The 27052-nt window shown below is 35.2% G+C and overlaps 1 protein-coding gene and 1 long non-coding RNA gene across 5 annotated transcripts in view; one reads left to right on the forward strand and one right to left on the reverse strand.

The window, feature by feature from the left end:
• Positions 1-27052, forward strand: part of LOC137239336 (uncharacterized) — a 329408-nt gene that overhangs the window by 226496 nt on the left and 75860 nt on the right. The gene's annotated exons all lie outside the window — the stretch shown is intronic.
• Positions 1-27052, reverse strand: part of DIP-theta (Dpr-interacting protein theta) — a 554628-nt gene that overhangs the window by 43468 nt on the left and 484108 nt on the right. For all 4 annotated transcript variants that reach the window (XM_067764509.1, XM_067764510.1, XM_067764512.1 and 1 more), the window contains 2 exons: positions 17826-17984; positions 7551-7679 (listed from right to left, as the gene is read on the reverse strand). In XM_067764509.1, the coding sequence (XP_067620610.1) occupies positions 7551-7679; positions 17826-17984 (288 nt within the window). The remainder of the gene's footprint in view (positions 1-7550; positions 7680-17825; positions 17985-27052) is intronic.

Here is a 27052-nt window from a genome sequence, read left to right on the forward strand (position 1 = left end):
GCACTCGCTAAAGTTAGTTCAAGTAAATGGAGCAAGCAAAAATTGGCATAAATAATAGAAAAAAACTGAGTATGGGGAATTGGCTTATTTTAGTTTTTATGAGTTGCTTTATAAGTGCACATACATATGTATACGTTTGTCTGTTATCGTGGGCACTTAATAAAAATACAATTAACGGATATCAAAAAGAAAAACAACAAGTAAGGACGGGACTGTCTTCGGTTATGCCGAAGACTTCATACCTTTCATGAATGGGGCTGAACAATAATCTTATCCCGTTCGTAATCTCCGAATAATCGGATGTATAAGATAAGAAATATCTAGGAACAGATCTACATACCTAAACGATTTTTAAGATAAATATAAAATAAAAAATAGGTAGGTACTTTGTGTGAGGATGCAAAGTTTCAGGTTTTTTGTGGTCTGCGTGTAAAAACTATGACTACGAATCACGTATTTCAACAATATATGACGTAAACGTAACAATTTGATGAAATTTGATGAATTTTGAAGCTTCTAGCCGTAAAAAAGGGGCAAAAATGAGAGTTTATATGAAGTATATAATATATATACCACCGATCTCTACGATTTTTTCAGACAACAATATATGCTATATACGTAAGCATATGGTGAAATTTGAAGCGTCTAGCTGTTAAAAAGGAGCAGAAATTGCGCAAAGTTTCTTAACTGAACAATCGGTTGTATGAGATATATACTATATATACCATCGATCTCAATGATTTTTTCAGACAACAATATATGCTATACACGTAAGCATTTGGTGAAAGTTGAAGCTTCTAGCTGTTAAAATGGGGGAGAAATTGCGCAAAGTTTCTTATCTGAACAATCGGTTGTATGGGATATATACTATATATACCACCGGTATCTATGATTTTCTCAGACAACAATATATGCTATACACGTAAGCATTTAGTGAAATTTGAACATATCTAAACGATTTTTAAGATAAATATAAAATAAAAAATAGGTAGGTAATCTGTGTGAGGATGCAAAGCTTCACGTTTTTTGTGGTCTGCATGTAAAAACTATGACTACGAATCACGTATTTCAAAAATATATGACGTAAACGTAACTATTTGATGAAATTTGATGAATTTTGAAGCTTCTAGCCGTAAAAAAGGGGCAAAAATGAGAGTTTATATGAAGTATATAATATATATACCACCGATCTCAATGATTTTTTCAGACAACAATATATGCTATATACGTAAGCATTTTGTGAAATTTGAAGCTTCTAGCTGTTAAAACGGGGCAGAAGTTGCGCAAAGTTTCTTATCTGAACAATCGGTTGTATGAGATATCTACTATATATACAACCGATCTCTATGATTTTTTCAGACAACAATATATGCTATATACGTAAGCATTTTGTGAAATTTGAAGCTTCTAGCTGTTAAAACGGGGCAGAAATTGCGCAAAGTTTCTTATCTGAACAATCGGTTGTATGAGATATCTACTATATATACAACCGATCTCTATGATTTTTTCAGACAACAATATATGCTAGCCGTAAAAAAGTGGCAAAAATGAGAGTTTATATGAAGTATATAATATATATACCACCGATCTCTATGATTTGTTCAGACAACAATATATGCTATATACGTAAGCATTTGGTGAAATTTGAAGCTTCTAGCTGTTAAAATGGGGTAGAAATTGCGAAAAGTTTCTTATCTGAACAATCGGTTGTATGAGATATATACTATATATACAACCGATCTCTATGATTTTTTCAGACAACAATATATGCTATATACGTAAGCAATCGGTGAAATTTGAAGCTTATAGCTGTTAAAATGGGGTAGAAATTGCGAAAAGTTTCTTATCTGAACAATCGGTTGTATGAGATATATACTATATATACAACCGATCTCTACGATTTTTTCAGACAACAATATATGCTATATACGTAAGTATTCGGTGAAATTTGAAGCTTCTAGCTGTTAAAATGGGGCTAAAATTTGCGAAAATATATATATATATACTATATATACCACCATATATATACTATATATACCACCGATCTTTATGATTTTTTCAGACAACAATATATGCTATATACCTAAACATTCGTTGAAATTTGAAGCCTCTAGCTCTTAAAATGGGGCAGTAATTACGAAAAGTTCCTTATCTGAACAATCGGTTGTGGGGGATATATACTATATATACGACCGATCTCATCAATTTTTTCAGGCAACAATATGTGCAATATACGAAAGTATATGGTGAAGTTTGAAGCTTCAATCTGTTAAACTGGGTAAGATATTACAAAAATCCTCTTCTTCTGAAAAATCGGTTGTATGGAGGATATATGCTATAGTGGTCCGATCCGGTCGGTTCCGACAAATGTCTAATCGGACACCCAAATACACCCGCTCACCAAATTTTATCAAGATATCTCAAAAATTGAGGGACTAGTTTGCATACAAACAGACAGACGGACAGACGGACATGGCTAAATCAACTCAGCTCTTCAACCTGATTATTTCGGTATACTTAATGGTGGGTCTATCTATTTTCCTTTAAGGACTTACAATTTTCGGTTTCGTGACGAAATTAATATACCATTTCATTTTCATGAAAGGTATAAAAAGAATTGAGTTAAAACTCGCATGCATAATCGAAAAAAAAAAAACTGCAGGGTGAAAGAAAACTTCAACTCTTTTTCAGCCGCAAAGTGTCGCGAAAATATAAAAAATTTCCACACTCCTTTTTTTGTTCTTTAAAAAGGGAAGTTTCATACTAAATCGCACATCTTATATAAATTGAGAGAGGTATTTTTGTAAAAGCGAAAGACTCCACCTGTTGTTAAGACTTATGTTAGAGAATAACTCTGTCCTCTTGACAGATACTAGAAATTTTCTGGGACATAGCCTAATTGCTGTTGTTGTTGTTGTAGCGATTAGGTTACTCCCCGAAGGCTTTGGGGAGTGGTATCGATGTGATGGTCCTTTGTCGGATAGGGATCCGATACGATCCGGTAACACAGCACCATTAAGGTGCTGGCCCGACCATCTCGGGAACGATTTATATGGCCACATTTCACCTTCAGGCCATCCCTCTCTCCCCACCACCAAGTTCCAGTTGCCTAATTGCTGTCTTGAGATCTGGTAACTTTGCCGCTCCTAAACACTGGAGCATCGACCTGGCGAGCGAAAGACATGAAGATAGAGCGCGCTAAATCCTTATTTCCTGCACCTCACATTTCCCACATTTGCTGTTACTGACGAGTCTAAACGTATAAGCATATGACGCCAAAAGGCAATGTCCAATTAGTATGCCCAGAATGAGCCTTAAGTCTTTTCGGTTCAGTCCACGCCTTTCCTGCTTAATGGATCACATGCAACTCCTGTATCTCCCTTCGATTCCTCCCAATCAGATTGGAACGTCTACAGTCGATTCAGCTAGCTCTCCTCGATCTTCCTTTGCCAACTCATTGGCATTTTCGTTACCTTCTATCCTTTTTTGACAGTGAACCCGGTATAAATGTATGGTCCGGCCTGAGCGAAGGTTTCCAAAGCTTTTCTGTATTCCAGGATACCTAGTTATGAAGTACTGGTTATATTACTGCTTTAATTACCGCCTGACTATCAATATGTATAATACACGCTTCCTCCCGAACTTCTTCTGCTTGCTTCACGGCTGTAGGATATACTTATTTTTGGATCGACACAGTAAACAGCAGATTCGACCCCTGCCGTTAATTTAGATCCATCGGTGTACATGTGTATAGTATGATCTGCCATTTCTTTACCCTGGCACCAACCCTCCGGCTCAATTGTTATCCCAAGATCCATTCCGAAAGTCAGGCGTGAAATCATATATTCCGTTTGCCGGTTATTAGAAGGCGCTATACTACTATGGCCATAGGGCCTGAACTCAAGCTGCCTTAAGCCTTGTTGCAGGTGATAATGTAATATTTTTAGCTATAAGGTATGCAGACGAGATTTGTAGGGTAGCTTTATCATGGATAGTCTACATACCCTATTTTATTGATATACGTACATTTCGTGCGGCTGCCCATCAAACAAGGGCCCCATAGTATAGTATGGGTTTGACAATTTCCATAAATACCGAATGAGAGAGTTTGGGTGATAGGCTCCACGTACATCTTAGCATATTTTTGCATGTATACAGTGCCACGGAGACTTTCTTCGCTCTCCCTTCCACATGGACTTTCAACGACAACTTACTATCTAGTACCACTTCTAGATAGTTTGTGCTATATTATTCTTGTAGGGTTAAATATCCAAGCGAAAGCTTAGTCTAATAAGGCACCTTCGTTTCCTAGTAAATAATACTAGATCGGTTTTTTCCGCGTTGGCGGTTAACTGTAATCCAGATTCTTAGGCATATACATCCTGAAGTGCCGGATCGATCAGAAAGCTGATTTTTGTTAGGCATCTGCCGCTTATGATGACTGAAACGTCATCAGCATATGCCGTAAATTTAACTGGTTCTCCGACGTACCGTCCAAACAATTGGTTGTTAACCAGCATCTACAGTATTGGTGATAACACCCAACCCTGCAGTGTTCCTCTATTCACAGATGTTGTTGCCTCGCATAGACCCCATTGCGTTGTGATCAATCAGCAGCTTAACATGGAGCTGATCCAATTTGTTAAGGCCAGGGCTGGACACTCGCAGAGGAAATAAGTGATTGTCTACTTACAACCGTCCGTACTTCAGCTCCTAAACTTGTCATTAAAGAGGATACCCATTCTCAACATAATAGCTGAGTTTGGAGGACGGATGGATATTGCGACTTTCAACTGTTTGTTAAAACTCCCGCACCAACACCGCAGGTCATTTTGTACCCGTCATTGTAAAGTGAGGTTACGCCCTCTTCGTAAACCTTCCCGGCTGACAAGTTCACACACAAGTTCATTGTGTGTGATATGAAATCTGTTGTCCCTAGAGCCCGTATTCGAACTATTGATCGTTAAAAAAAGTTTTAAAAAATGGTTGGTAAAATTTCTTCTAATTAATTATTTATTATTCAAACTGAAATCAGTGACTAATTTAAGCAGAGCTTGCAATCAGTTGGATCACTTATTTGATACAATTAAAAAAGAAAAAAATTGGAAGAACACGAAGATATTACAAAAGAACTTTCAAAGAATTATGTATTAAAGATTGTAATCAATCTATTTTAGAGTAAATTTTTTAAATCAAACAATGATTGCAATCTTATTCTTTTAACCTTTGGAAATTTTAAATCTGCATTCGCAATAAATAAAAATATATCTGATTGCAATAGAAAGTGATTGCGCTACAATGAATGTAATCAGATTGCAATCTCACATTGATAAATCTTGTCCACAGAGCGCACCTGCAATTTTTTCGTTAGCTACGTGTTCGACTTAATCACTATGTAGGCATTGTATCTTAGTTGTTTATTTGACTTGGAATGATCCCTGCATACAAATGTTTACCACAGAAAAAGAAAACAGGCCACTAACAAATGTCAACTGAACAATAGCTGGCGCTGAACACAAGCAACCCGTTGAAGCTCAACATTGCTGCGCCGCTTACTTCGTCGATCTCTCACTGAAAATTCGCTTTGGGAAATGTGAATACCACCAACACTACGAACTGTTTGTGTTTGTGAGTGTCTGTTCTTAGTGGCGACAGGAAATTCTATTAAAGCGGCAAATAAGCGTAGCCATGCAAAACAACAACAATAAAAACATAAACTTGCATCATACACTTTATTTTTGTTATTTTTATTATTGCATTGTTGTTGTTGCACTTGCGACACTTTGACACAGCAGCCATGGCAGCGGCTTGTTATTAGAACTCTGTTTGTAAGTATATTGCACAATATTTGCCACCTATAGAGCGTTGCGTGATATTTCAATAAAGCACTGCCACGACGATGAAGTGGTAGGGAGGCGGCGGTGGTATATGGATGTAATAACAGTGCAGCAGGAGAATTTTATTTGTTTTCTTTGTTGCGCACACAAACTTTGCGGAAAAAACAATTTTGAGCGCTTATTATGAAAATTTGATATAAAAAATGTTTATATTGTAGCTAAGGGCAATGATTTCGCTGTTATGATTATGAGAGAAACGTGGCCAAAAAATGAGAGAGAGTGCAATGGGAGAGAAGGAACTAAAAGTAAATTTAAACTCAAAACCAGAGAAGTTAAAACACTCGCGTTTTTATTCTTCTATTGCTGCAGTCTCCAATGTAGGTGGTGGTTGAAGTGCAGGGTACAGGAACTAATAGAGGCCAACTGGGACCTAATTTCTTTAAATTTGTTTCTTGCTATCTTTATTCATATTGTGGGGTATTCCAGCCTAGTATGAAGTTGAATTGATATAAGAAAAATTGAAAGGGAAACAAAAGAAAAAAGTGGCTGAAAAGATGAAAGGAAAAAATTTTAAAATAACCAAATGAAAGAAAAAATGGGAAAAATGGAAAAATAATTCAATTGAATTATGATTGAAGAAAAAGAGGAAGTGGAAAAAATAGAGAAAAAAAAAAAATAAGAAGGACGAAAGAGGGAAATCTAAATTTCCGATTGTAATTATGGGTTAGGCTCAAGAGCCTGCATGAGAGCTTCCCACACTTCTACTCAGAGAATTTGTTGTCAATTGTGAATGCCCTCAGCGAATGCCTGTTGATAGCACGTTTGTACTACCAGATAACATATCTTGTAGTTCTCAACGAACCACGTGCTTTCTCTGATAAAATAAAGAGCAAAAGATGTACCAAGTCAACCTATCCCAAACTATCGAAAAACCGTGCGCCTTCAAATCCAAGCGTCTTCTCTATGGTCCTGGGCAATGGCAGGGAAGCTGGAACGTTTAATTTGAATGCCTTTGAATTTGCCTGGCTGTCGAAAAATATCGTTTTACTGGTCTATTAGACCGTACGCCTTAAAGCAGTTTCGCTGGTATCTCTTTGGGAATGATCGTACTGCCCGTAATTACATCGAGAAAGTGAGATTCAAAGGGTTAATAAACGCGATTCACAGCTTCCGACCATACAAAGATAGATGTTTAGCAGGCGAGGCCCCCGCGACCTCAAGTTTCACATGGAGTTACGGCTTGGGAAACGGGATGACCTAAAAGGATCAATATCTTAATGGTGCGCGCTGCAGTAACATACCGGATCTATATCCGACAAACAACCATCAACATTGGTACACTCCCCAACCTTTGGGAAGTATCGTTATCGCTGCAACAACAACGGCAAAGTGGAGAGAAGGTGGCGAAGGAAAAAGAGATGCGGACGAGGTCGAAAACGATGAAGATCGCAGTCGCGGATATTAAAAAGTAAATTCATTACTACCTTTAAGGTCATTGTTATGGGATTGGTTAAGTTTTTAAAACCATTATTCTGCTATTTACATTACGTTTACGATTGTGTTCACGGGCTAAGAGCTGCTGTTGTGATAGTTCTGCGTCTGAAGTCAGTTGCGACTACAATTTTTTTTGGAGTTACCGTTAATAATTATAAATACAAAATATTTTCTACTAAATCGCATGTGAACTTAGAGATATTTTAAATAAGTACTTACAGTGCACAACCAACATGACTCGTTTGCTCACAGTCGGTGGAATTCCATTCGATGCGATACACAAATAGGCGCCCATATTCAAGCGATTTACTTTCGATATGCTCAAGTATGATCCGTTGTAGGCGATTACTGTAAAAAGATAAATTCATTTGCCAGTGATAAGAAAAATCATATATTTTGCAATGCTGATTTCAAATTACAAAAATTTACATATTATCAATTCTAAGTCGATTTTGTACATCAGATAATTCAGATCATTATTTGCGCGACCCCCAGACCCAACTTGAAAATAAAGAACACTACCTCTCAGCTAAAGTCTACAAATGTATGAAAAACTTCATCAAATTGTTGATTTCAACTTGTCGAGAGTTAAGTTTTTGATAACTTACATAAGGCTTTCACTGTGGTAGGCACCTCATCGATGGTGTGATGGCTTAGAAGAACTCCATACCTCTCGAGAATGTGTCTGAGAGCCTAACGGTACTCCATCTACGCAGTCTACAGCCTCATACGCGGGCGGCGAAATCTCGTTGACCAAGAATTGTGTCTGTTGTATGATTTGTTTCCAGAAGGCTCACCCGGCTGTATTTCAATCTTCCCGATGTCTTTTGTTGATAAAGAGGTGGAAAGAAGCGAAAACAGAGTCGCAAGTGAGAGCAGACAAAAGTGCTACAAGTGATGCGTCGGACTCGAAGAGCGAAATTAGCAGAAATTCGTCAAGCTCCGTAATGGAACCACAAGTGAATGCATTCAGAGAAGAAATATTGGAGAAGTGTACGGATCTGGGGCAATACGAGCGCCTTTCATAGTACATTGCAACAGTGCAACATTTAGAACTGTCTAGCATTTAAAAGCAGTGGCATGATCCGTGAGGCGGTGGAAGTACGCTGCAGGCAGTTCAATAGTTTTGCTGCGATAAACCCTCGGCACAGCAACCAGTATGGGAAGAAGAACCTTCAGACGGCAGATTAAAGTAAACGCCTATGACTATCATAATGGCACTAGATTGCCCACTGTCTGCGATCTCTGTTGTTTTCAACGTAAAACAACCAACTCATCCTTTATATTGTCCACATTGTGAACTGTTTGAGTTTTCTCTAGTTTAACCTGGGCTTTGGGCGGATTCTTTCATGAGCTCTTTTACTTTTAAGATACGTATACTTTTTAGAACAGTCTTTCTTTGAACCGAGTACTTCCTTAGAATTGGGTACTTTTTAAACGCCGGGTACTATTTTGAAACGAATAATTTTTTAGATACGGTTTCTTTTCATTAAGTTGTTAGTTCTAAGAACTGGGTACTTGCAAAAATCGGGTAAATTTCGAACCGGATACTTTTAAACTGCTAGGAAATTTATTGAACCGAGTACTATATTTAAACCGGGATCTCTTAAGAACCGAGTATTTATGTCAATAGAGTACTTTATAATGGCCGGGTACCTTTTTGAGCCGGTTACTTTTTCAGAACCGCATTGCTCTTGGAACCGGATACTTTTTTGAAACGGTTACCATTTCGTTAGAGCAAGATAAGATACTTGAGCAACTAACTCAACTAAAGTTCGGAATCACTCTCAAGAGCTGCTGGTCCAAAGGACAGTTATATATTCACAAATATCACAAGCGAAGCTGATATGGCGTCTTTAACAGGGTATTTTATAACACGGGGTACTTTTTGAGTCCAATACTTTTTTAGAAATGCCTTATTCTTGGAACTGGGTACTTCATTTCAGATCCGATTACTTTTTTGAACCGATTATCATTTCAGATAAGGACTTTTTGGAACTGTGTGCTAACTCTGACTGACTCGCGGAAATCAAAATGAGTTGGATTTTGACGGCGAGTCAACATGTACACAGCAGACTCGCTAATCCGACGGTCCGTGTGTAGACCCTATTAGAATAATTTTTTTTGTATGCCTATAAAGACTTTGCTTTTCTTACAGCTTGTATAATAAACTCTCCAATATTTTTAGCTGGTTTTTTCTGACACTGATAAGCATCTTCTTAAGGTTGAACCGGCCGAGTCGTGTGATATATCTCTATATCTTTCTTTAACTCTATATTTTCTCCTTCCCTCTTTTCTCTTCTGTCTATTTATTCTTGTTCTTCTCTATCCCTTTTTCCCAGCCCCAGTTGTAGGCCCATTCTCAGTCGCATTCCCAGTCCCAGTCCCAGTCCCAGTCCCAGTCCCAGTCCCAGTCCCAGTCCCAGTCCCGGTCCCAGTCACAATCCCAGTCCCAGTTCTAGTTCCATTCACAGTCCTAGTTCCATTCACAGTCGTAGTCCCAGTTCGGTCCATTTCTCGACAAAATATGTCACATATACTAATCTATGCAAAGGGTTACCTGTATCCCGATTTCAGGTAGATCTAACCAACAACGGAATTTGTACTTATACCAAGAAATGAACCAGATCTAAACTGTTAATTTTTACACTACTTCGGAACTACTGAAGTTCATGTTGTTCTGCATCTGCATAGAGAGATTAATTTTTCTGCTGAGAAAGTTTTTCATGCCATTTTTGATGTCGGTTCTGTAGTGTTTGGACTCGGATTTCCACTAAACTATTTTGGCCGTTTTGGTGTACCTTTCTAAGCTGGAATATGGTATTGCATTCGACGATATTTCGAGATGCGGGGAAGTAATCATAGTCTTCCTTTGAATGGTAAAATTTCTCCTTATTGAGCCTAAATTTTTTGCTGTACATTCATAGCCACTCCAAAAGAAAAATATTAAAGATTATTGAAACTCAATATTCATATTGACGGAACTCATCACTAATCATTATGTAATTAACTAAAAACTCTAACCGCAGCAGCCACAAAACCTTTGTATGACCTTCACTTAAAACGCCAAATTATATTACAAATGCATTTGACCACACAATGTTTAGAATATATCGATTTCCGGTTCATTGGAAATTCATTTAAGTCAAATGAAAAAATTTTAATTATTTTAGGAATGCGTTGATTCATTTTTGTTTGGGAAAACAATAAAAAAGTTTTTGGCAAAAAGTTTATAAATTTATTTTATTTGTTTAACAATTTTCCTAAAAGCATTTAAAATACAATTGTATTAAGGAAGTTGTTAATTATCTGCTCAAGCATATAGCTAATGCGCATTTGCATTAGTTGCAATCAATAAATTCTATATCGATTTTTAAAATATTTTACGACCAGCTCATCAGAGACATTGCAGAACGCTGCAGGAGTGGATACAACTAACCTCAATTGAGTTTGAAACTTGATCAACCTTGATGCTCCCAACTGACGTCAGTAATCGCGAAAGAAGCACGTTTTACCAAGCTACGACCATAATTGCCTAAAGACACACTTAAAACCACCCTAAAGGGAAGTCAGTAAATAATGATACAAATTTCTGGTTCGGAACTAGAGCTAAAATGCCAAATAAGTACTACTTCGATAAAAACTAGATTTCCCCATGTCAACAAATTGTGTTTTTATATTTAATACTAGCAAACCCGGTAGACGTTGCTCTGGCCTAGCTGTGGTCTATCTGCATATCTTTTAACCAGTTTTTACGTCTTACTCGCCGTTCTTTCACCCTCTCCGTATTTTCCATCACCTCTTTTCGGCTCCGTCTATCCATATCTCTATACCTTCCTTTAACTCTATATTTTCTTCTTCCCTCTTTTCTCTTCTGTCTATTTATTCTTGTTCTTCCCTATCCCTTTTCCCAGTACCAGTTGCAGTCCCATTCTCAGTCGCATTCCCAGTCCCAGTCCTAGTCCCAGTCCCAGTCCCAGTCCCAGTCCCAGTCCCAGCCCCAGTCCCAGTCCCATTCCCAGTCCCAGTCCTAGTTCCATTCACAGTCGTAGTCCCAGTTCGGTCCATTTCTCGACAAAATATGTCACATATACTAATCTATGCAAAGGGTTACCTATATCCCGATTTCAGGTAGATCTAACCAACAACAGAATTTGTACTTGTACCAAGAAAAGAACCAGATCTAAACTGTTAATTTTTACACTACTTCGGAACTACTGAAATAGTGCCAATAAACCAACAAGTTCTAAAGTGGAAAATTGTATCTACTTCGGAACTACAAAATAGGTACCACAACGTGGACAATTTCCACCGCCTAGACATCGCCAGTTGAAAGCATGTGAAATAGAAAGAGGGCGTACTAGCAGTGGTTCCGAATGCATTAGAAGCGCACCAGTTTTGAACTAGAGATTTTTCCTACAAGGCATTAAAGCGTTTCTGGTTATTGTTGTTGTAGTAACAGCAATTCACTGTTATTCACAGTACTACCTTGCTTCACCGGAACTTGTCTTAATTGCCTATCCATGCCTTTAGTTGGCCGTACAATAGGCGTACTACCATAAACTGAATTTCAATGAAACAATCGTTCTCTGGTGATTTGATGCCTTTTGCATGCAAGATATTTGTATGTAATAGTGCATTGGTTAAGCAATACTAGCTTGAGTAGGCACATGAGCAATGCTTAACGTAAGTAAAGTCTTAGGCGGAGACAATGCATTTGTGTGGGAATATTATGAGCGCTAAATTCATTGCGAAGGTACCAAAAATACATATATATACATAGATATACATATGTATGTATATGTAAAGTTACAATAAACAAATGTTTGAAATAAAATACAATTCACATATACATAATTCGTAACAAGTCACGCCAACTATCCCTGTTTCGTGATAACTGACGCCATTTGGGAGGACCAAGGGAGGTCAATTCTTCCTCCATCTGCCTCTCACAACTCAGTGGGGGCTCTCTCTTCCTCTGCTTGCAAACTGTGGTGTCAACCGAGGTACTTTTTCGGTCAGAGTACCTTCGTTCATACGCATAGAATGATCTAGAAAGCAAAGCTTTTGTATTTTTAATACGTGCAACATCATATCTGCGTAAAATGCATGCAGCTCTTTATTATACCTCCTGAAAGAACCACAAACATTCCGGAAAACTTTTCTATCGAATACTCCAAGAGCCAACACATCTTCTGTCGGCACCGCCCATGTTTCGGAGCCATAAATCAGGACGACTTTTGAAGCGTGATTTATATTCAACAAGAGAGGACTTTACTTCTCAATTACCTACTCAATCCAAAGTATAGATTGTTGATAGAAGTTATTCTCCGTTTGATTTCTAAGCTAATATTGTTTTTGCTGTTATTGCTTGTTCCCAAATAGACGAAATTGTTGACATTCTCGAATTTATATCCCTCAACAGTGACGTGGCTTCCAATGTACTAGTGAGCCGATTCTTTCCTTAACGATGACAAGTGCTTCGACTTGTCCTCCTTTATCGCAAGACCCACCTTTTTTACCTCTTTATCTAATCTAAAGAAGTCTGAACTCACAGCGCGTTTGTTAAGGCCAATAAGGTTAATATCGTCAGCATATGCAAGTAATTGTACGCACTTATAATAGATTGTACCATCCCAGTTCAGTTCTGCTGCTTGAATTATATTCTCAAACATTTTGTTAAAGAATCGCATGATAAGGTACAATCAGTTTGTTGAATATTAGCTTCGCTCTCTTGTATAGTACGCTAAATTGAACCTTATACGCGATAATGAGAAGACTGATTCCGGGGTAATTGGCGCGGTTTGCCGAATCGGCTTTCTTGTAGATTGAGCAAAGCACACGTGAATTCCAATAAAGGGGCATTCACTCAAGCAACTAAATTTTGCAAAAGAGTTGATGCGTGCCCTGCGGGTAGTCCTTCACTCCTTAGCACTTTGTGATGTTATTGCTGGCATATGTCCATTCTCAGTTCGTCTAAGTAAGGTGGTGGGGAGTGATTTCCATCTTCAGTGATTCGTGCATCGGTTTCGTATTCTCCATTGCTTGCTAGCATGGATGAGAAGTTTTCCCTACACAACTCGAGCTTACTCTGTGCGACAGTTACCAGGTCGTCAGGGCAGGAATCTGCACCCGATTTGAAACCTTCCATCATTCGCCGGATTTTTTTTTTTAGAATTTTCGGGCAAGATTCCTATCAGCCTGAATATGAGGCTCTTCGCAACCACGCCGTTGTGTACAACGCTTCTTTCTTTTAAAAAGACTACGCTCTTCCATCTTCGCCTCACACTAACGTTCCAATGTACCGCGCGTTGCTGCGCCCGTACGCAACGTAGCCCTATAAGAAGCGTCTTCGTTTCCGAGGCAGCGCGACATTCTTCATCGCATCAGTTGTTTTTGCGAGCTCGCTGGAAACCTATGGTGTTAGCAGTGGCGTAACATAATGAGAGTGAAATATAGTTTCACTGCCCGCTCACAACGTAAGGTCGAAGATAGCTCTTAGTGAGAGCCGAGTTGTCATCAGGAAACTGCTTGCGTGCACTATTTTTGCTTCACATGTACAGTGTCTTGGCTGCCACAAAGTCGTGGCCCGAGTCGATATTCGGACGTCCTTTCATGTTCTTTGATTTGAAAAAAAAACAAACCTGGCACTTGTTTTGCTAAAAAGATTCCAATCAAGTCGTACCACAAAAGACGAATGTGTAAATTTTATTTTTTCAACTTGCTATTAAAGAGCTTACAAGTGAAGCTAATTAATAAAAAAGCGTGTTAATAAATAATTGTACAACGTTTTTCGTTGATAAGCATAATTGTGTTATAAAAAGCCTCAATTAAGTTCTAAAATGTTTCAACAGATTATTGCTAATTTATTGATTTAATGTCTCATTTAAGTACCCTTAAAATATTTAATTATTTTGTTTTTAAACTCATGATACGAATTTTATGCATAGTCACGTCTCTTGTCAATATTGTCTTATCGTATTTTATTTAATTTTATTAATACCATATTATCTGTAATGTATATATTTATAAAATTTAATTCTATGAAAATGAAACAAATTTATTTAGCCCATTTTCACACTAACACAATTTTTTATTAGTGTGCGGTACAAAATTTTAATTCCATTGATAAAAGTGGATTTGTTGAAGAATGCTACTTATATGTCACTGTTGTTTGTTTGTATTATTTGCATTTTGAAAATGATAGCCACCATTCGCAACAAATAGTGCCGAAAGAGCAACATAGATAAATGTGTTTGAGGTGGCATAAAATTTGTATAAGTATGGGATTAGAATAATCTTTATATAAATAGGCAAGTCGAAATTTTTGTACACCTTTTATGACCGAACTAAAATTCTAAGTTAGTGTTTTTTTTTTTTTTTTGTATATTAAGTATTAATTTAAAAAGTATATTAACACAGATGCCAAGAACATATTTGATCTACGAGGCTGATGTCCCGCACACTACGGATTAGTATTTGACGTCGTTGTGTTGAGAAAACCAGACCGCTACATGCAAATGAATTCAAATTTGATGTCGTAGGAAGTATGGTGGGAGAATATATGAAAAAATGTGTGATTTTCTTTGCTTATATTCAAAGTGTTTATAAAAACAAACGAGGATATTCAAATTGGAGTATATATTCGTTTTTTTGGTTGGTTAGTTAATATAATAAAACAAAATATTATAAAATGAGATAAATTAAAAAAAAAAAAAATAAATAAAATAAAATAAAACAAAGTAAACTAATATAAAATTAAATAAAATGAAATAAAATAAAATAAAACAAAATAAAGTAAAAAAAAAATAAAAAAAATAATAATGTAACATATAATAAAATAAAACAAAAAATAGAATACAATAAAGTAATATAAAACAAAACAAAATAAAATTATTTTAAATAAAATAAAATAAAATTAAAATAAAATAAAATGAGATAAAATAAAAAAAAAATAAAATTAAAAAAAATAAAACAAAGTAAACTAAAATAAAATAAAATTAAATAAAATAAAATAAAATAAAATAAAATAAAACAGAATAAAATGAAATTAAATAAAATAAAACAAAATAAAATCAAATAAAATAAAATAAATAAAAATAATAATATAACATATAATAAAATAAAAGAAAAAAATAGAATACAATAAAATAATATAAAACAAAACAAAATAAAATTATATTAAATAAAACAAAATAGAATAAAATAAAATAAATTAAATAAAATAAAATAAAATGAATTAAAAATAAAATAAAATGAATAAAATAAACAAAATGAAATAAAATAAAATAAAATAAAATAAAATAAAATAAAACGAAGCAAAATAAAATTATATTAAATCAAACAAAATAAGATAAAGTCTAATAAAATAAAATGAATTAAAATAAAATAAAATAAGATATAATGAAATAGAAACAATAAAATAAAATAAAATAAAACAAAATGATATTAAATCAAATAAAATAAAATAAATTTAAAAAATAAAAAAAAAACAAGGTAAAATTGAATTAAATATATAATAAAATAGTATAGACTAAAGCAAAATAAAGAAGAGGATAGAAAAGAAAAACAAAAGAAGCGCAACCCTTTGAGGGGTTTCTGGCAAAATTTATAGCTTTTCCAACCCAGTTGTAAATCTCACCTACTCATAAGGAATAATATTTCTTAAGCAGCCAAGACTTTGCCGACCCCGATAAGCTTGGGATAACGTCTTTATGGCTACAACACAAACCATCGCTGGGTTATCTGCTGAAAAAGTCGACGAATATAAGATTGGAGCAATGGATCAATCGGGATAATTGCGAGGTCTCAGGGTCCTTGCGAAAGTACTTATGGGTTATGTGCTAACCTAACCTTCTACAGCTAAGGAAATTTGAATGTAATTAAAATCCTTTTGGGTAGGGTGGCAAATGGTCAACGGCAATAAAGACGATGAAACTTTTTACTACTTAATTTAAAAAGTTCTCTTTACTCAAAAAATCTCAGCAGGACCAGTTTTTGCGTTTATGGCCATTTGAAATGAACATAAGGTCAATTGAGGTAATGGCTCTTGACCTTATGTCATTCCTTTTTCTTAGTGACATTTTTCTTTCGATCCCATAACTGATGTCGTAACCATAACCATCGTCGTAAACCTAACTTTTTGTGTAATCGTAACCGTAAATGTTGATGTAACCACAACCATTAATTATGCCACCCGTTAACTATAATTTGTGTCGCATTCATAAGCGTAAAAGGCAATGTTATCATTACATTAACCGTACACTTGCTCAATGGCACTCAAAACCGTATCCGACTGAAAAAAGGTTAGCTACCTTCTTATCTTGCTGGCTGTTGTTCATATAGTTATATTACATTCGGGTGCTCTGACCTGCTACGAATAGCATGTTCTTATCGAACGGTGTCCGACGACGTGATCCATGTTTTATCCTGAAAAATCCCAGTAGATCCACTGTCCAGAGAAATGGCCGATCGGTTTGGCATTGTAGTCGGCCTGCCATCTTAAGGTGCTAAGAAAAGCGAAAAGACACGAACAATAGTAAAATGACAAGAAAGGTGGGAAGAATCGAAGCAGCTGCGCAGGGCATTCATGTTAGCTCAGAATATAGCAAAATGGTATCGGCGGAGGGACAGCGAAATAAATTACCACCGCACGCAGATATTGGGTGGGCACGGCTGTTTCAAGAAATTTCTACACAAGCGGACGACAGTGGAGGATCCTTTCTGTCCTACCTCTTCCACCGAATACGTTATGTTTCATTGCCATCGTTTTCACGGCGAGTACAAAGAGTCTTTAGAGTGGAGCTTGCGATTAAAAATTTAGTTCCCCTAATGTGCAAACAAATACATCTTTGAGCTGCTGTGAGCAAGATGGCACTTCTAGTTATGACGCGATCGATTTATGCTGAAAGGTAACGCAGGGAAATGCGCATGCAAAGCAGTGACGTTGAAATTGCATTTTCTCCCCGTGACGTTGTGCTTAACGGCGGTCTCGCGTGGTGTGAACACATGAACACGATTAGCCTGGTTTCATTGGGCCACTTGACGGCAGTGCGCTGCCCGAACGTCCAAGAAAAAAAAAAAAACAGGCCTGCAACCCCACCAAAGGATGGTCGGTCTACTAACATCATCTATTGGGACCAATGTAAGCGAGCCCTGGGCGCTGGTCAGACGTGATTGGACCCGTGTGCATTGGTTCTTCTTTAGATTTGGCCGACGACGGCAGGTACTTACGTCAAATCAATCACTTTTGTTGCACGAAATCTCGTAGTGAAGAGTCCTTTCATATCATGAATGTATGTGTTCTACTGAAAGTTAAAGTCTGTACAAAATGTTTCGTTTCCTGGCACACTAAAATACCCTCTCCACAACCAAAAGCTATTATGCTTTAAGCTTCCGTTGTTGCACTCTTCTTAATATGCTTGCACAACGCACAATAACCCATTTTAATATTTTACAAATAAATAAAATATTTATAAAGTCTTCTGCACTTACCTTCTGAACCATTTGGCAAAGGTATTGGCTCGCCACCTTCACGCCGCCATGTTATTGTTGGTGTTGGTGAGCCAGTTGCGGCACATTTTAGCGTCACATTCGAACCCTCTCGTATTACCATATCAGTGCTTGTTGGATAATCAAGGATATCGGGTGGTACTGCATACGTGAAAAATGAATATAACACGAAAACCAAAGTAACAATAACAACAACAATGTGCATGTTGAAAAGTAGGAAAAGCGCCACAACAAAAAGGAGGAGGAGTAGCAGCAATCGCGTAAAAATGGCAAAAAACATTTCGTTATTTTGTTACAGAAGTAATGTGGTTTTTATTTTACGATTTTTGTTGTTGTTTTTATTTGTTGTTGTAGTTAGCAAAGTTGGCAAAGATTTGTTGTAATAATGGTTGATGTTGTGAGGTGGAGGTGGCATCATGGCAATACAGTTTACACATCAGTTTATCCAGCAGAAGCATAGTCATTGGTGTCACGATGATGGCGATCATCATCATCATCATCATTATCATCGTTATCATCATATGTATAGCAACATACGATTTTGACGTTACACATGATTGGTGATGCAATGTTGTGTGTTCATAAAATAACGCGCGAATGTCAGTTAGTCGTGTTTCAACAGCGATGTTGAAATTTTAAAATTGACCATCAGTTGGAACGAGGATGTAGCCGAATCTCGCGTCGGTGCAATGATGGGGTCGTTAGGTGGCATAAAGGCAGTAGTGATTGTTGTTGATGGCAAGCAATAGCGATGCGAGTCCAGTGCACCCAGTGGATGTTTGTTTAGTTATCAATTGATGTATGAGCAGCGTGCATAAAAGGAGAGAAATAGAAAACGAGATAAAAAAAAAAACAGATAACATAGTTAGTGCGTGGCTAGTAATGCTCTGTACTACATATTTTAGCTTGAGGCGAATATAATTTTTCATAGTTATTTTTACGTAATTTAATTATTTTGCGCTTCCCCGTTATTGTCAGACAAGCAGTCATCGCTGATATGAAGCAAACGATGGAAATATTTATTATTCAATTTTTCTAACTGCAAATAAGACTGACTGTGCAACGAATAACCTGTTCTCAGCACTAAATTCCGAACGCTTAGTTCACTAATGCTCACATTGTGGTGCTCTAAACATTAAGTAGCCCTCACTGTACGAGCTACGGCGGATCGAGTAACTTCTTGGAGTCAATAAATTTTACTATCACCTTATTTCGAACTTGGAACAGTTGATCCGGCGAAGTAAACTTCCTTCCGCTTAGTGCAGGAAAGATGGCAAAGGAACCTTGAGGTGAAATCAAAGAAAGCTATGGCAGCTTAGGTTAGGTTGAACTGGTCGGTCCATGAGGACCTCAGGTAGACTGAATGAGTCCATAGTATTGCCAGAAGTATATTTATTTATTTATTTAATCAACAAACAATGTGTTTACAGACTGTTGGTGTACAAAACTTCATTTAACGATCAAACTGAAAAACTCTATCAAAAACCAGAACTTACGTTATAAAATAACTCTGTCCTCTTGGCAAATACTAGAAGCTTTCTACGTCTTATGACACTTGCTCCTGATAGCTGGAGTCTTAGCCTGGCAAGCACAGGGCGGCAGCAAAAAAAACGTGCTCTATCGTTTCCTCCACCAACCTGCACTTCTATGGCAGCTTGCAACAACCACAAAAGAGCTTTTGGGAGGAACTGGGGACTGTCGACGCATATCATTCTTGTAATTTACAACACAGTCATCCGACCGATAATAACATATAGAGCTATTGTCTGGTGTAGGGTACTAGACGAAAAGAGATGTTAACTAAGGGTTGGGAAGTTGCAAAGGCTAGAACGCCAGGTACGCCAGGCGCAGTGAGCCGCGCACCCCAAGAAGTGTTAGATGCACTTTTTCATTTGATAACCCCACAAATGTGCGCGTAGATATTGGCCGCGAAACGGACTCTGTGATTAAGAAAATCCAAAATGTGAAAATGAACCAAATACGGGCACGCGACGATAAGAGATGGCATGAAAAGGGGACAAATAAAGGAAATAACAACTGGTCGCAATTGACAGCTATAAAATCGAGTCGATGAAATATTTTCTATAACTGGCATTGGGTGGATACGAACGATCTCGATAAAAGCAATCAAAATTTGTTATCATACTAATGTTCCCGTATAAACACTAAAGCTCGAAAGTCAAAGGTTTTGGCCCCTCTTCATAGAGAGGGTAAAAAAACACGAAAAAGAGGGCAGGATAAGGATACAACCTTAGAGAAGATGTGAATAAAGCTCAGCTTACAAATTATGTGTGAAAAGACTTGGCTCCAAAAGATATTTGGATCAGATTCCAAATTACCTGCCGTCAGCGCATTACGAAAAAAGATGGGGAAGGCCGGGGGTTTTTTTTTTTTAATGACGTGAGTACCTAATTATCAAATGCTCATGAAGTTCGATGTGCAAACAGACCAATTTACGTCTAAAAAATATAGTATTTTAATTGGACGTCGCTCAGGGTTTCCAGCTAAACCACAATATATAGAACTTCACTAGAAGCAAATCGGCGTGTTTTTGATTTATTATCAATGTCTTGGCTTATTATGAAACAGCTAACTATAAAACTACGATACGAATCGATGGCACATCTGAAGGCCGTTCATTAAAGACAGATAGCTCGATGTTATTAATTCGGTATCGATAGTAAGACGGTGGTAAAACAATAACTTGTTATCGATTGGAACTGCTAAGAATCCGGTTAAACTATTCTTAAAAAGAAATAGATAAATTTTTGATATTAAATTGTTTTTTTCTGTAACAAGCTAATAAATTTGAAACCAAAAATCGATAACTTTTTGGTAACAAATCATGATAACAAATTGATAACACTTCGATAACCAATCGATAATCTTTCAGTGAGAACTGATAGTCTTTGCTATCGTACCGATAACATTGCGTTTCATAATCAATAAATTTTCAATTATAAATCGATAAATTTTCGATAACATATCGATCACTGTTTGATAACAAATCGACAAAAAACAATTAACTACAAACCAAAATTTACTATTAAGCGTTGATATTCCCATTAGTAAATACGTATACAATTCAACTGAACAACGACTGACAAAATACAATTTCGGGTGATGTACATTATGGTGGTCCTTATAAATCAAATGTAAGAATTTTACCAGTCTAAATCTTTCAAATATTAATCGCAAGGTCAAAAATATCACATATTAATTGTGGTCCGTATTTGAGACGGTTTGGGGTTGTCGCGCTGGTATTCAAGTACAGATTGTAATTTAAAATCTTAGTGCTTCGTTTCCTCGAAATCGGTGCCGCTATATATGCGGCCGTTAAATGATCCGTTGTGAAAAATGTTGCAATGTAAAAGTAATAATGCGGAAACTAAAAAGACGGTGGAGTTAACCGTAACGTAATATAGCGGCAGGGTGTTAAATGTTACGGACGTCATGACGGTAGAAACTTATTCATCACCGTTTTTTGCCGCCGCTATTGTCAAGCCGGTGAACATTTTGTCAAATATTTCAAATTTTATATATAAAAAGAAAGGCTAAAATGTGTGTTAGTTGGTAGCCGGTGTTTGGCGAGATGCGCCGATCGATTTGGTTCAAACTTTCGCATAAGTTGCGTAAAGTCACGCGGTGGTTTACACAATCGTCGCACAGGGTCTCGAGATATATGCCAAAACGTGGACCCGGGTACCCCTAGAATGTGTTTATAGTTTATGGATAACAAATGAAAGCTATTGATGAGTGCTTTAGTAGAGGGTAATTTTCATACCCTGGGTGACTGAGGTCTGGATATATAGTCCAAAACGTGGGCCTGTGAACGCCTAGACACTGTTCATTCAATATGGATATCGAATGAAATCTGTTGATAAGTGCTTTAGTACGGGGTAGTTTTCATACTTATTGTTGCCTAGGGTCTCGAGATGTAGGCCAAAAGTGGACCCGGATACCGCTAGAATATTTGTGTATTATGAATATCAAATCAAAGCTGTTGCAGAGAACTTTAAATTAATTTTCCTTGTGATATTCGATTTAGTCGCATCAACCTGGTAAAACTGATAAATATGCATGCGTAGCCGAAACAAAGACATGCACTAATAATATCCACATAACTATTTACTTACATCCTATTCGATTAGCTGAAATTTGGTGCATATGCCTTTAGTATATTGAAATATGATCTTTAGCTACTATGCGACACACTTTAAACGGTTGCACTCAGCACCTCAATTTACGTGTGATATTTTTATCCTTGGTATTACGGTGTGAGGAGGTAAGATTGCAAAAAAATATAACTTGATTTAAAGGTACACCCTAATAATAATTCATAATAGCTAAACGAATGTTATACGTTTACTGAAAAAAGGGTCAACAATCACCTACAGGTTTTAATAACAATTTAATTCTAGTTACAAAATGTACAAAAGCATATATATTGAGAAAACTAGTTATAACAATTTATGATGAAAATTTTGAGCGCCAATGAATATTTTTATTTCAATTTATCTCATATATTCATACACACCTAATATAATTACTTGTACATAGAATTTCGGAGTATTTGGTTTTAGTTTGTAACGAGTGCTCATTTTAGTTGTTAAACATTTTTACCGCATTTTAACTTAAAACTAAAATTTTAGTTGGAATAAAAATTAAACTAAAATATAAAAACTTCGTTTGACTGAACAAATTAAATTTACACAGAAGTTACAATTACAGCACAAAATTTAATTCAAAATGTTAAACAAGCTATACTAGATAGTTTGAAAGATTACTATAGAGAGGAAATTTTTCAACTTATATACATATATTAACCTGTGGTGACGATCCGGGTTCCTGAGATTTCGGGATCCCAATCTTTTTGAACTCCAAAAACAGGCCGACAAAACTGAAAGTTAATTGTGTAACCAGAAACAAGACTATTCTTTCTGGAAGGTTTCGACATGATAAACCCAAATCTGGAGTTCTGGTACTTCAAGTTATTGTGAAACTCGATCATTTTTTTGCTTTTGCGAAATCTACTATGTTTGTGAAGATATATGTTGCTTTGTTGTTTTTTTTTTTTTTGCTCTTTTTAATGAAAAACAAATACATGAACTACACACATGTGTTTTCGTAATATATTTACATCTATAAAGGTTAAACTTCGGAACAACTCCGGTATCCCGTGATAGATTTTGGATCCCAAAAATCCAGGGAATCAAGAAATCAAGAAAAACGTCATCCCTTATGTGTTTACTTCTATGAGTTTCCAACTTATCCTAACTAAATCGCTCATTTGCTTAAGCAAACTTAAATAGGCGCTAAATAGCGCTTTTGAAGTAGTTCTGGACAGTGACAATAATATGTTGAATCAACTTTTGCGCACATCAATTTATCCAGAGAAGACTTGTTCCCTATTCCGTCGTCGATAACATCGGCAAAGACTTTCACTTCGTTCTTTTTCTAAGTAAATATGGTTATAAGACCATCACAATCTTTTTTGGTCATTTCGATTTGTTCACTGCAAGTTCATTGCCGAACTTTGTGCTCTTCGTTTTGTAAGATAAACCTTTGTTACGAAAAATCATCGAGTTTCTTTTGAAAGATTATAGATTTTGTTATCTAAAGTTTTCAATAACAAATCGATAGCATTTGTTACCGAAACAAATTCACAGTCATTACATAAAAATGGATTAATCCTTACATAAAAATATATACTTCGTCAATAACAAACCGATAATAAATGGATATCAAACCGATAAGTCGTCGATAAAAATTGTTATCGATAACAAACCGTTTAACCTTCGATACAAAAACTTTATTATGTTTTACCCACCCGTTTACTCTTTTGTTTTCAACTATAACATAGTACACCTTTATTAAACCACTTTATAAATTTTTTTGGATGTGCTATGGTCTTTATACTCCAGTAAAGTTTGTAACTTTCATTAAAATAAAGAAAGATTTTTTTTACATCACAAGAAAAAATTGAAGTAAAATTAAGAAACAAAAAATTAAAAAATTTAAAATCATAGCAAGCAAAAATGCAATGAATAATACGAATATGTATGTGTGGAGAATTGAAAATGGCAAACTCATGCAATAAATGAAATTCGCCTTCACAATCAATTGTCAGTTTAAATGCGTGGAATTGAGAGAATAAGAGAAAGTGAACGATAATTGTCATTTCTTACTGCAAAGCACAAATGAATTTTTTTATACAAACAAACAGATATCAGTTTGTGTGTACATTACGGTGTCACAAACGATAAAAAATTGGTAACCCTCCAATAACAGATCGATAACTTTTTAATGAAAGATCTATGTATTTTTGACAACAATCGGTAACACGCCAATAACAAATCTATAACACTCCACAATCAAAACTATATGTTCCCGAAATCAAATTGCTATCCAATTTTTCTGTAAATTACCGATAGATTTTTGAAAAATAAAAAATCGGGCGATTGATTTTTGATTTCACTCCGATAAGAAATTGGTAATAAATCGACAAAATGTTAATAGCACATAAATAACTTATCGGGGTTAAGTAGATAACTTTTCTATAACAAACCGATAACTCCTCTATTAAAAATCGGTTTAATTTGATTTGATTTAATTAAATTTTATATTGGTTTATTAAATATAAGCTTATTTCATTTTATTTGTCTATTTTTTATTTTATTTAATTTTATTACATTTTTTTATTTTACTTTTTAATATGTTTTTTTTTTACTCTGGTTTTATTTAATTTTTTCATTTTTATACTCAGCGTGCTTTGCACACAGAGTATATTAAATATGATTGGATAAAGGAATCGAGATAGATATAGACTTCCATATATGAAAATCATCAGTTTCGAAAAAAAATTTGATTGACCCATATCCGTCCGTCCGTTAACACGATAACTTGAGTAAATATATTCACCAGATTTGGTACACGAGCTTATCTGAACCCAGGATAGATTGGTATTGAAAATAAGTGAAACCGGATCATAAACACGTCCACTTTCTATATATATAACATTTTGGAAAACACAAAAAACCTGATTATTTAGTAAATAATACACCTAGAATGTTGAAATTTGACACGTGGACTGATATTGAGACTCTTGATAAAAATTTGAAAAAGAAATTTTAAAATGAGCGTGGCACCGCCCACTTGCGATAAAATATTATTAATCATGATTTGAAGAAAAATTTGCGAAATCGGTTAAGGACCACGTCCACTTTTTTTATAAAAGATTTTTGAAGCGCTCGTGGACGAATAAAATAAGTTACATCTTTGCAAAAAAGAGCTTTATATCAATGGTATTTCATTTCCCAAGTGGATTTATAACAGTACATAGGAAAAACTTCAAATTTAAAAAATGGTTGTGGCACCGCCCATTTTATAACAAAGAAATTTTTTATGTTTCGGGAGCCACAACTCGAAGAAAAATTAACACATCGCAATGAAATTATAGCAGAAAATATTTCTAGTAAAAAGGACGCGATCGGTTAAAGACCACGGCAACTTAGATATAAGACAAATATGAAAGGGTCGTAGACTAGAATAGTAAGCTATAACTTAGCAAAAAATAGTTTTGAAGCAATGATATTTCACTTAACAAGTTTTATTGTAAGAGGAAATGGGGAGACATTTTTTTTTAAACGGGCGGTGCCACGTGTTATGTAGAAAAGTAATTTATATGAAAAGAAATGTACAATTGAAGTTCACGCTGAGTATATAATGTTCGGTTACACCCGAACTTAGACGCCTTTACTTGTTTTTAACAACATTTTTAGTAAAATACCGGTTATTTGTCGATTAAATGTCGAGTTAATTTAATTAGTTTTATTTTACTTTATTTTATTATTTCATTTTATTTTATTTTGTTATTTCATTTGTTTTATTGTGTTTTTTTTATATGATTTAGTTTTATATTAATTTATTTTATTACATTTAATTTTTTTCTATTTTATTTTATTGTATTTTACTTTATTTAATTTTATTTTGTTTTATTTTTTTTAATTTTATTTTATTTCATTTTATTTTATTTTACTTTACCTTAATTTATTTTATTTTATTTTACTTTATTTTAATTTAATTTACTTTATACAATTTTTTTTATTTCATTTTATTTTATTTTAATTTATTTTATTTTATTTTATAATACTTTATTTTTTCATTACATTTTATATTTAGTTTATTTTATTATACTTCATTTTATATTACTTTACTTTGCTTTGTTTTTTTATTTTGTTTTGATTTCTTTCAATTTATTTTATTTTACTTTATTTTATTTTATTTTATTTTATCTCATTTTGTTTTATTATATTTTATTCTATTTTATTTTATTTTGTTTTATTTTATATTATTTTATTTTATACTATTTTCCTTTATTTTATTTTCCTTTATTTTATTTTATTTTATTTTAATTTATTTTATTTTATTTTATTTGATTTTATTTTATTTTATTCTCATTAAGATGAAAGAATTCTTAGAGTGCGCTTACACAGCCACCGATATTGATCGCCGGTTGTAATCGTCCGACAAAATTAAACACATGTATTTAGATCAGCGTATCTACATTTCAACCGGTCACCGAGTTGTTGTCGGCCGTTGTTGTTTTTCCCTGCCGATAAATTCGCGCGTGTTCAATTTTATCGTCCGATAAATTGCGCGCATTTACTGGAAAAATTTATAAATTGTGCAATGGACTGAAAATTTTATTAATTGTGTGCAAAACAGGCGCCCTTTATGGGATAAGCACTTAAAAGCATAAACGCAAGCGTGTTTTTGCGAAAAACTAAAATGTAAGAAAACAAGCTGCCGGCAAATAACCGGTTGCAATTTTAACAGCAGCCCGACCGATTTCATCAGCTGATTGTAATTTTTCGGTTTATCGGTGGCTGCGTAAGCGTACCCTTAGACTACATTTTCCGGTTTTAACATTTTTTTTGTAGTGAGTGCCTGGTCTAGAAAAGAAATATCCCATACAAATTTAATACCCTAGTATATATTCATACAACAGTTTTTTTTACATTTGTATGCGTGCATCGATACAAATCTGCGTAAGTATGTAATTGCGTATGTGCTTCACAACAAGAGCACTTAGATCTGCGCTCAATTTGCGAAGTGTACTCAATAGTCATTTATTGCAGTCAGAAAAGCAAGCAGTAATACTATAATACAGCATGTTCTTATACATAAACATATATGCATATACATAC

The sequence above is a fragment of the Eurosta solidaginis genome, chromosome 2 (assembly GCF_040869045.1).
Source record: "Eurosta solidaginis isolate ZX-2024a chromosome 2, ASM4086904v1, whole genome shotgun sequence".
Classification (NCBI taxonomy): domain Eukaryota; kingdom Metazoa; phylum Arthropoda; class Insecta; order Diptera; family Tephritidae; genus Eurosta; species Eurosta solidaginis.